General features: G+C 38.5%; 1 protein-coding gene across 9 annotated transcripts in view; it reads left to right on the top strand.

Annotated features, from left to right (window-relative positions):
• BLTP1 (bridge-like lipid transfer protein family member 1) overlaps positions 1-12,236 on the top strand; it is a 123,201-nt gene that overhangs the window by 14,976 nt on the left and 95,989 nt on the right. For all 9 annotated transcript variants that reach the window (XM_054064923.1, XM_054064924.1, XM_054064930.1 and 6 more), the window contains exons 5-9: positions 205-269; positions 6,001-6,187; positions 7,359-7,440; positions 8,052-8,245; positions 12,118-12,197. In XM_054064923.1, the coding sequence (XP_053920898.1) occupies positions 205-269; positions 6,001-6,187; positions 7,359-7,440; positions 8,052-8,245; positions 12,118-12,197 (608 nt within the window). The remainder of the gene's footprint in view (positions 1-204; positions 270-6,000; positions 6,188-7,358; positions 7,441-8,051; positions 8,246-12,117; positions 12,198-12,236) is intronic.

Raw genomic sequence — 12,236 nt, 5'->3', positions numbered from 1 at the left:
GGGCAATGGATATGGGATATTATACACGATTCAACTGATGCAGTAAATATATATTACATTGCATACTTTATGCTTGGATATTGTGCATTTACAACTGCAATTGCAGTTCTTTGCACTGTATAAGGCAACATGTCATGCTACTGCACACAGGATTCTGTATTATCACTCTTTTAACTTCTGTTTTATTTAATTACTTTGATTTAGAATTCAAGATGGATTTATTATATTTCGCTGGTGGAAGATGTACAACCCTAAGCAGAAGCAGCATGGTAGGTTTCTCAAAGAGGTTTCAAAGTTCAGAGAAAAAATACTTCCTTTGTGCAATTGGATGTTGATTTGTTAATAGATGCCAGAAATATGTTGAATCATCAGAAGGTGTGTGTTCTTTTAATTGGTTGATCTTTGTTAGTAAACTAGAACAACACAATGAAGTAGATGCAGGATTCATTATCAGGGACGTGAACCCTTCTTAAGAAAAAGCCATTAACCTTAATCGTAGCCTGTATTAGCTGTAATATAATCATAATTGACATTTATAACTATGATAAATAGAGTTGTCATGTTCTGGAAGTGATTTTAGTTCTCAAGTTTTGTTTTGTGCTATCAGTATTTTAGCAGAAGTGTTAAGGTAGGAGATGTTCTTCACTATTTGATAACCCTGTGTCTTGGTGACATTTTTGGTCATCAGAGTGGGGCAATGTGAAAATTTAATTTGTTTTCCTACCTTACCTCTGGCTGAAGAAGGACGATTTACCCTGGATGCAAGAGATAAATTGTATCTGCAGAAAACACTGTGAGAAGACATAAGTAGCCATGTGATGTGTGCTTAGACATTTCTAGGATTAGGTCAAATGAGTCTTAGGTCCTGAATCTCTTGACATCTGAAGCATTACAGCTCCATTGACATTTCTGGACCTTCTTGAATTAGCAGCTGTCTGCAGTTGAGGAAGGTGCTAATTGAGAGGGTCATTGAACTTTGGAGGGCTTTTTTGTTTCCCCATCTCCCCTTTAGAAGTGGCCTCTGATGGTGTGAAGCCTCTTAGACCTGTCAGCAAGCTTGTACAGCTTTGGTTTGTCAGTGCCAACTCAACAGTGGTAGGTGTGCTGCATGAACATTGTGGGGGTAAATGCTGTTTAATATAGTGATATGAATTACGAAGAGTTGCTCGTTTCTTTTTACTGAGGCGTTACTAAGCCTCAAAGCTAAAAGGACAACATTCAAGTTCTTTATACCGTAAGAATTCTAATTCAGAAAGTGGAAACTGGTCTTAGAGTTAATTAGATTCTTCCAACCACAGGTTATCATCCAACAGGTTTTCATAGAATTTTCTTCATCCTCTAGTTAAAACATATTTCTCTAGTGGCTCTCAGAATGAAAAAATGAATTGAACTTAATGCAATAAAGATGGATTTGTCTATCTCTTATGGTGGGGTTTTTGCAACGCTTTAACCATTTGTTCTGACATTTAAGACTGTGTAATTAGTCAGCAAGTAATCCAAGTAACCAAGGAGGTCAGAGATGTATAGGTCTGACAACAAAGTAACGTGAATAAAATATCTTCTGAGATATTATTATTTTAGAAAAAATCTTCCTCACTTTATGTTTTGGTTATTTAGCAGAGGTGCATTCATTTTTAACCTTAATCTTTTTTTAGGGTGTATTCTTCCCAATACTTTTTAAGCTTCTTGATCACAATGGAAATACCCATTCCTGACCAAATCGCAAAGGCTGCTAGTAAATTGCATCCAAAAGATTTATGTTTTGTTCAAGGAATCTTTCCTTGCAGCTGTCACACAGACTGATGGAAGACCTGTTGTAGCTTGACAGTCCTGATGCATACATTTGATTCAGATCCTTAATAAAACAAACAAAAAAACAAACTAGAGCTGAGATTTTCCGATAGCAAAACACATGGGCTGAACCAGGGCTGTTAACAATTTAAGAGTCCCACCAGATTCTTATAAAAACACAAACCTATAGTGTTTTTTCCAAGCAAAAATATTAATATATTTTCTCTTACAAAGACTTGGATATAAGAAATATTGTGTAATTTCTGAATGTTGTGGGGTTTCTTGTTTTTAAGTTCTGTAACTGAAGTGCAAGGTGCTTCTAACAGTGATAAATGCAACAATAATGGGATTTTGTTTTGCATTGTGGTGATATACTTAAAGTCTCATTAGGGTAGAAATAATGTGACCTGTTTTTTTTTTCTGAGAGAGATTTAAGGCATTAGAGGAAGGTTTTTTGGGCACAAAGGAGAGGCTAGTGAAGGGTCCTGAAATACTGGAGACTTTGATAAGGGAACTCCCTTTCAGGTCATCTCAGGTGTCCTTGACATCACCTCTCTGGTAAAGGGCTATACTCCAGAATCCAGTTTTCACAGGTAAAATAGTCAATATTAAGCACTTACACAGTGGTATGCAAAGAGCTGAACTTCAGCATGGGGACACCTTAAATTTCCTAAAAGCCTTTCCTTTGTTCAAATGCATCTGAAGGTTGTATGTGCCTCTGTCTCCTGAAGAAATGTGCTGAAAGTAGTGCAGACTCCTATATTCCCCACTGATCTTGTGGGAGGAGAATGACTACAAATTTGTTCATATGTTCGGAGTTTTTAAAAGCAGATAGGGCTTCAATGTTCATCCAACCCAGTAATACAAGTTGTAAAGTTCTCCCTGGAAGCGAAGTGACCTTTTGAAAAAACGGAGTGATGTTCGTTCATTATGCCAAAGTAAAATTATTTTTAATGCTAGCAGTTATATGTTCAGTCTCGATATAACTTCAGCTTCCAGGTTGTTAACTCCTGTTGGTAAGAAAACACCAGTATTGTTTCATGTACCCATGAAATATGTCCACGTGTTACTGGGAATATTTTTCCCTGATAGCTGCTTTCTGTTTGCATGGCTTCTCAGCCTTCTTCCAGATGAGCTGAAGAACAGGGTGGTGCCTGGCAGTTGCTGCTAACGTGCTGAGATCTACTGACTTTGGAAGTCTTATGAGGATACACAGGGAAATAAAAACTCAGCGAGGAGCGCTATCTGAAGTTTGTCAGAGAAGAGTGAAGGTTATTAGAAAAGAGGCCATACTTGAAGAACAGTTTCTTACACACTGGTGTTCATGCTTTGCAAGATGCTGTATTGAATACTCTTCCCATTGAATTTCTAGGAGTCAATATGTGTTTATGATCAAAGGGTAGATTACAGTAGTGTATGTCAGGAGGCATGACTCTTAAGCATTTGTGTTAAAAAGGAAAACTGAAAATGCTTTGCATCCTGTTTATTTTTACATTTGTTCTAAAGCTAAGAGAATTATTCTGTTGCCATTCTTCTGAGAAGATGAAATCTAGCCTATCAAAATTGATGCATTGTCTACCTGCCCTCCAGAATCTAAAGTAAATGTTGCTGTTGCTGTATGACTTGGACTGCACTGCAATTTAAGGATGCTTCTCGTAAAGGCTTTGTTACAGTCCCTTGCAAGGAAGATTGAACCACAAAAATTTAGAATAGTGATCATTGATAACCTGTAGTGAAATTGCATTTCCTGCTGTGATTTTTTTCATAGAATCATAGAGTGATTTCGGTTGGAAGGGACCTTAAAGACACCTTCCACTGAATCAGGCTGCTCAAAGTCTTATCCAAGCTGGCCCTGAACACCTCCAGAGATGGGGCAGACACAGTTTCCCTGGGCAAACTGTGACAGGGCCTCCCCACCCTCACAGGAAAGCATTTCTTCCTAATCTCTAGTCTAAACCCGCCCTCTTACAGTTTAAAACCGTTCCCCCATGTCCTATCTCTGCACTCCCTTATAAAGAGCCCCTCCCGGTTATTATCATGATAGCTGTTCCTCAGTTTGACCTAGCAAGTACAATCTGTTTTTCATCAGGGCACTGTGTTTGTACTGGGCATGTTGTAACAGGGTTGAAAGAACCTCATAGAAAAAGTCAAGTAAGTGGGTTGTCTTGCTGCCTTGACTGTTAAGTTAAAACATTCTGGGACTTGAGAGCAGGCTTTGTACATACTTGAGAAATGAAAGTGGTCGAGGGACAAAAGTTGAGGGATTATGGTGTGAATAGGGCACACCCAGATGACTTGGCTTAAGTGCCACAGCAGACTATCAGTTTTTATATTTTAAAGTCAAGAAGTGTAGTGTTAGAGGTGCTTTTTGAAGGGCAAATGCGGTTCTGAAAAACAATTCATCTACTTTTCATTTTTAGGAGTGACTTATTCCACGTTTCTGTTAAGCTTTGTTTAGTGGGTGTATTTATTTGAATTGTGGGTTGGTGTGAGAGAAACATTTGAATAATAAGTGATACATCTTGAGGCAAGTGTCAAAACCTTGGCCACACTGAACACCTTGATTCTAACAGATATTGATAACACTTAAGTATTTTTCTGTCAACCTGGTAGTTACTTTTGCACAACCTATGTATATGCTTCTTTAACTAATCATTTAGCTATGCAGCATTCAGATGTCCTTGTCTCTTCTTTGTTGGGCAACCAAATTCCATATGGAGGTCATATCTTTTTTTTGTCATTAGGAAGAAGAGATAGTTGTCTGTTTAAATGCCCTTTAAATACATGAATTACTACATATGATTTCATTTAGTTAATGAAATCTAATGCTTGCTTCCAGGAATTGGAATATTAGATTTATTTGTGTTCCTGCTGATGCTGAGATCTCCCTGGTGAACAATTGTATAGCCCAATCTTTGTCCATGTCACTTTTTGCCTATGTCTTATTGATGTAAGTTAATGTTACCAACAAATAGATTTAATAGTGCTTTTATGAAAACAGGAAGGAACTGAAATGGGCTCATTAACTTTTCTCTCTGCCTCCTGTGATGCCAGTGCTTTCTGGAGACTTCTTATGCTTTTTTTTTTTTTTTTTAATAATAATGCTGTGGAAATTTCTGGTAGTTTTGGTGTGAGGGTGAAAGGTGGGTTGATGTTGGGACAGTGTTGTATAGATGTGTGTGACATGAAGGGAAGGTGAGTTTGTTAGCAGAGAGGGTGCATTTACTAAAGTAGGTGCCTCTAAACTTTGTCTGTGTTTGTTCTCTGACCACAACAACAGTGCTGTACTCTCTGACTTCTTAATTTCTATTGTCTGTGGGAAATATTGCCTTTACTTTGTACCACCTGTATTACAGATTGGGGACTGCTGCAATAACCATTGTTACTTCAGCTTCCTCAAATCTATTTGACTTAGAAAGACTGGATCAGGTTTTAGAGCAGCTCAGGTCTCTTGAGTGAACGTGTAACGGGCAGCCTTTCAACTGGGTAATTATGGGGAAATGGTGTGAGCTTTTTCCTCACATTAACTACATAATCAGGTCATACTATTGAAGGCAAAAGTATGTCAAAGTATGTCCCAAACAACTCTGTACGGAATCAGCAGATGTTAAACTAGTTTTTAAGTATCAGAGAGTAAAGCTGATATTACCGTTAGAATTTTAAATCTGTGAGAATGAATATTCTTATTAGTTCTGTGTATTACTGTTTTGTGTTTGTAAAAGAAAGCTTTTTCACACTTCAGGCCTTCTGTAATTCAGAGCTTGGCTAGAAAACCATTTGGTTTTTGGGATTGAATTAGTCTCAAGTACTGATATCTGTGCTAAGAAGCAGAAGTTGGCCCCGAGGTTTCAGTGCTGTTCATCAAGAGGGATTTTTGTTTGTTTTTGTATATGTGACTGAATAAACCTCATTTACCATTTTATGCAGCTTCTGCCTGGATTTATTTTTGGATTGTGACCTAAGGCTGAAATGCCTTTCAAGTTTTATGTTTTGTATGCAACTGTCTTATTTTCCAGGTTTTACTGGTTTGCTTACAATGGTGTAGTTGTTTTTTAGTGTTTTTTACTGCTTTTTACTATGTACTTCAGCAGCTCTTTTACTACAGTGTAGATTGGGTTTTTTTGCAAAATGTGCATAATTGAAAAACTGTAAATATTGCAAGGGAATGGTGGAATAGAATTAGCAACTCTTTTCCTATTATTTGTTTAGATCCAAAGGCAGAAACACGACTGTATATTATGGTGAATGACTTTGAATTTCATGTCTACAACCGTTCTGAGCTTTATGGGCAACTTCAAGAACTATTTGGCTTGGATCCCACAATAATTCCAGCAAAAAAAGATGATGAAAAAGCACAAGTGAACGGAAGGCAGAGAACTCATACCAATCTTGAAAGGTAAATTATTATTCGTTTTGCTCTTTTGTGGATGCTTTGTTCTGCAAAGTGCTGAACTAATTGGGAAATGTTTTGTTAACGTATGCTCTGGAGGCCAAATGGTTGAAGCGCAGAGAGAGAGAAATTGCACTGACAAGCCTGACAGTCTAATTCTTCTTCCTATCCTCAGACTTCCTACCATAGTAATTAAAAAACACAGACAAACAAGCCCAACACTCCTTGTTTAATGATCAGAGACAGGTTGAAAAATCTCTTTGAAAGGGAGCATATTTGAAGAGGATTATGTTACTGAACAAATCTTCACATTTTGCCCTACTCAGTGTCTTGAGCAGCTACTACTACTGTGCAACACTATTATTATTCTGTAATGTTGGGAAAACTTACTGCTTTTTGAGCTTTAAACTTGGGCTGACACAGGTTGACTTTTTAGGGGTGTGTGTTTGTGTTTAGCTACACAGACGTTCTGTACTATTTAATTCCCCTTTTTTAGGGGACCCCAGAAAATGCGGTGTAAGTCTATAAGGAGTTTTTTTACATGGCTTGTGTGTAGTGGAGTCACGTATTCAACAAGAAGAATCACAGCAGACTGCATTATTGGCAGGAATGGGGGAGATCTAATGAGACTTGTGTCCTTCCATGGCTGCTGGCCAGGCTGTATATGTTGCTGGTTTACACAGTGGGCAGCTGCAGGATGCTGTGGCAGCCCTGAGTTTGGTATAGGGCAGTGCCTCTGAGCCAATTTCTTCATGTTTTCATCTTACACCTTCATTGACAGGAGCAGGAAGAACTTGTACCTTTGAGGAGGCTGTATCTTGGGAACAAAAACTCCCACACCGAAGACCTATAAGGATTGGTTTAGGAATATTTAGAACAGGACAAGTTCCCCCGAGGAAGTTTAGTGAACTAATGCTCTGTGTTAAACATGGCACACTTGTTTTCTGCCTGTGTCAGCTCAGTATACCAGCACGCAAGGTGCAGCTGCTTCTGCTTCCTGCTGTTCTTCCAAACTCTGGAGAAGTCTGCAGTAAACTGCTAGCAGGTGTCGTACAGGAGTCACTGCTGTAGGAAGGAGTGTTCCCCGAGAACTGTGCACTTAAGAGCTCTAGAAGAAAAGGTTTATTAGTTCTTCTGCAGAAAAGACGAAATAATAAACCCCATCTTTTTCCTTCAGTGTTAAAGTAAAAACAGAATCCCAAGACCCTTCTTCTTCATGGAGGTCGCTTATTCCAGTCATAAAAGTCAACGTGAGCACGGTAAGAGAACAGGCGCAATAATGAAAATATTTAGCAGTATACACTAAAAAGTCAGGCTTGCCATACATTTTTCTTATACATTTGAGTTTTTGTTCTCCTTCATGCTTTAAAAAAGTTGTATATGGTACCGCCAGCACTTCCCTGACACAGTCACAAGTCTTGCTGGCGCTGATGGAAACATGGTTATGTTCTCTGTTTTGGGAAATACTTGTGTCTTAAACTTACGGTGATTTCAAGAATATCACCAACTAATTAAGTTGACTATTGGGTGTTGTGCAAAATGTGGTCTGTTGGGGTTTTGGGAGGTGTTTGGAAGTTTTTTCTTCTTTTTTTTCCTTTCCTTGTGCATCTTTTAATAAGGATATTTGAATGCATTCCTTGAAAGTTGATGTGGCCTCCCCAAAAAAAACTTTTTGAGGTGATGGAAGATAGAATATTGTGAGTGTAATGTACAAGGTAGTATTTTTAGATATGCAAAGATTATGGCCAGGATTTTTATCTGCAGTCTTTATTTGCATATAGCTGGTTAAACGGCATTACTCTAGGTAAATATATACAGATATATAAAAGAGCAGTGTATAATGAGGAATTGGGTTTTCTCTTTGTTTCAGGGTCGCTTGGCATTTGGGAATCATTATCAGCCACAAACACTTTGCATTAACTTTGATGATGCTTTTTTGACGTATACGACAAAACCACCTTCAAGCCACCTTGATCAGTTTATGCACATCGTGAAAGGAAAACTGGAAAATGTTAGAGTCATGCTGGTTCCAAGTCCAAGATATGTTGGTCTTCAAAATGATGAGTAAGTTTTGGATATTTCTGGTTCTGTATTATTTTATTCTTTATGTTAAAAATGAAGAAAATAATGTTGGTTGTGTTTCTGTGACTTTATTTCCGTAGAGTGGTTTGGGTTGGAAGGGACCTTAAAGCCCATCCAGTTCCAACCTCCCTGCCATGGGCAGGGACACCTCCCACTGGATCAGGCTGCTCAAAGCCTTACCCAGCCTGGCCTTGAACACCTTCAGGGAAGGAGCAGCCACGACTTCTCTGGGCAACCTGTGCCAGTGTCTCACCTCCCTCAGAGTGAAGAATTTCTTCCTAATGTCTAATCTAAGTTTCCCCCCCTCCATTAAATTCAGGATTTAAGCTGTTGACTTCTGTAGGACTGATTCACATATGAAAAAAAGTTTAGAAAATGGGCAAAAGCTGTGCAATACTTGCTGTAGTTAGAAATCATGTTATATTTTGAAGATGGACTGATCCTTTTACCTTGAATATTCCACATAAGTGGGGTTGTCGGCTTGTGCAGCTTAACGCAACTGAATGGTAACAAGTCAAATGGTGCTTGCCTGAACTGATTTGACACTGGATTCTCATTTTATTACATTTTAACTTGCAAAACAGTTATGTGCATATTATATTAACATTCTTGATTGATGTGGTATCAACACCATAGCCAGAGTTTTCTGCGTTATCTTATTTAATTCTTAAAATGTTATATGTTCAACAGAAAATTTGGACAAAACTGCTGAATTTCAAAGTCTTTCATAGACTTTATTGCCTAACAAGTAATAAGTAATGTACACTACCCTTAAACAATTGTGTGTAGGAGTTTACGCAAAATGGTTATACCTGTTTTATTCCTGACTGTGCCTTAATTGGCTTTGTATCTGTTGTCGATAGCGTGCCTTATATATGTTTCCAAGTAACATTCTGGATGTGTACAGTGTCTTACTCTTCTAACATGACGACAAAGGAAATTTCTTCAATTAATATTGAAAACAAACAAGATTAAAACAAAATAGGATTAAGATATTCAAACTATTAGCTTTTTCTCCTGCTTCCACTAAGCATTTTATTTTTATGCCGTTACCATCCCTACAGCTCCTGATGGCTGAAGGATGGCATGTGTGCAGAAAACATGTGCCCTAATTTAATGGGTACATTCAACAAATGACCTAGTTCATTAGAAACTGGGAATGTCTGAATCTTTAGAGCCTGCCCTGTTAGGCTTCTTGGGCTTAAAAATTAAGCTGAGTGTCTTAATGTTCATAAATTCCTGCAGGCAATGCACGTCTAGAAGAACAGCTAAGTGACTTGAAGGAATTGGTAGCAGACTTACTGATCGATACAAACATCAGATACCCACCTTGAAAGCTGTCATATTGTATTACAAACAGACACCTCAGCGTTTCCATCAATTCTTGCAAATCAGTCCTCCAAAACCCAAGGAAAAAAACAATTGTGCTGTGAAAGGCAGATCAAAGTAGAACAAGGTTGGAGGGCAGTGACTAAGTCAGCAGGATCAAAGTGGGAATTTAGGACAGATATTAGGAAATACTTTTTAACTATAACAGCAATGAAAGAAATGAAATAATCTAATTAGTTTTTGCAAATGGCCCATCGTGGGATTTCTAGGGTTCTACCACCTCCATCAGCTAAATCTAGCAATATATGACTATTCCTCTGAAGGTGGATTAGGCAGCCTCATGAGCTGCCTTCCTCTTCTGTTTTCTGCAGAGGTAGTTTCACGTGACATTTAAGCTGCGAATACAGCTAAAAGAAACGGTACTATTTTCTTTTTTTGTATGGCTGTACAGTGAGCACTGATGGTGGAATTCATCTCTATTAAGAAAAATATATGTTAGTCTTAAGCCTAAATGTGTTCTGCTGGTGGGTTCACTGCCTGTCAGCTGTCAGGAAGGACATTGAGCTGCTGGAGCGTGTCCAGAGAGGGGTAATGAAGGTGGTGATGGGGCTGGAGAACGAGTGTTATGACGGATGGTTGAGGAAACTGGGGTTGTTTAGTCTGGAGAAAAGAGGCTGAGGGGAGATCTCATCCCTCTCTGCAACTCCCTGAAAGGAGATTGTAGAGAGGTAGGCATTGGTCTCTTCTCCCAGGTAACAAGTGAAAGGACAAGAAGAAATGGTCTCAAGTTGCACCAGGGGAGATTTAGGCTCAGTGTTAGGAAAAATTTCTTTACTGAAAGAGTGGTGAAGCATTGGCAGAGGCTGCCCAGGGCGGTGGTGTAGTCACCATCCTTGGAGATATTAAAAAAAGTGTAGATGTGGCACATATAGTTGAGACACATTGTCAGGCAAAAGTTGCATCTCATTTCAGCAGCTCGGCATTTCACCATGAAGTGTGAGGTGTCTGTGATGGCAAACTGTACTTATTCCCTGCTGCTCCATCTCATATGTGTTTTGCTCCATGAAATACGGAATACTATAGCTGTTCCACACCAAATGTGTCCCCCTCTCTGACCGCACAGAGTGTTTATGTCTCAAAATGCTGTATACAGATTTACCTAAGCCTACAGGAATACATTGGATCCGCATCTGCTGTCTTCCATATTTTCCAAGTTCTTCTGCATTCGAGCTGTGATGACATAGGCAATGTGCTTTTAAGAGGCCACACACTGAGATCGTGTATTTCTGTCATTGGACCTTTCTTTTTTATTTTTGTAAGAGGTGACAATTTATAAAAATAGATGGAAAATGGCAAAACCATCTTTTGCAATAAAAGTAGAGTTTTCACATTCTAACATTATTACCCTATTAAATATAATATTATGTGAATTAACATGGTAACACTGTAAGAAAGGGATTGCAATATGCCAACATAATGGTGTTAGAAGTGTTTCGTGTATTAATCACTTAGGTCCCTTTATATATTGAGGAAAGAAATGTTATTAAGGAAGAACAGCCTTATTTTTTCCTTTTTTTTTAAACTAATGGTCTAATTACTGAAGATGTCTTGTCCCCTTGGTTTAGAGTGCTATTTTAGTAAGAAAACAATTAGCAGGTGAAAGAGTGATGTAGGGCAAGGAGAAAGGAACTCTTGATTGAAAGAAAGATTGAAAGTAAAACTTTTGTAGTTGGTTATGGTTTATAATAACTGAGAAATGCCTTTGTGGAGAGGAGCCTGGTGTCTTCATGTCTAGGTTAACTAAACTGTTAAGTTGCTTTATGTAATAATAGTAATAATAACAATAAAAATAACATAATGATGAAGTGTGTTTGGCAAATTGGGGTTGACATAGCCTAGCAATACGACAATTCCCGTTTTGATAGGAGGCTTGAGACCAGATAGACTTGAATTTTCACAGTGTTTAATTTCAGAAATTCATTTAGTCTGAGGCTGCAGATAGACCAGGGATCACAGCGTGATAGGAAAGGAGAGGACCCGACGTTACAACCTTTACTTCAAATTTAGCTCAAAACCAGCTGCATTTGGACAGATTGCAGTGTGACCTGGGCACTTCTGTCTGTTCTGTTCGCTCTTCTGGTACTGTGATCATATACCGATGCTTGGTGGATGATAATGTCGCCTGTGGCTCTCGCAGGCAGCCTGCAGACAGGCTGCTGGCAAGGGCAGTATGGATGCATGGAGGTGGTGTCTTAGGATTGCATCAAACCCAAGTCTTGCCGAGTAAATCTTCCTGGTCAGACAGCACATATGCTGTGTCTCCACTGTTGGCTTGCTTGATACAGATGACAGTTTTATTGCAAGTTCCAAAGTTAAATATGTGCTACTTACAAGCAATAAGTGAGCCTGACCTGTGTAATCTCTTCCACTATGCTTAATACATCTCATTTAAAATTAATTGAATTTGTAAAATTAATCGTGGTGCATTGCTTTTTAATCTTTTTCTTTGAACTCTTCTATTACAGACCACCAAGGCTGATGGGTGAAGGTTTTGTTGTAATGCAGTCCAATGATGTTGATATCTATTACTACATGGATGAACCAGGTACCTTCCATTAAACACAAAGATAAAATGTTATGGGGT

This window comes from Cuculus canorus, chromosome 4 (assembly GCF_017976375.1).
Source record: "Cuculus canorus isolate bCucCan1 chromosome 4, bCucCan1.pri, whole genome shotgun sequence".
NCBI lineage: Eukaryota > Metazoa > Chordata > Aves > Cuculiformes > Cuculidae > Cuculus > Cuculus canorus.
The sequence above is the reverse complement of the archived record's forward strand: the minus strand, read 5'-3'. Positions and strand labels throughout refer to the sequence as shown.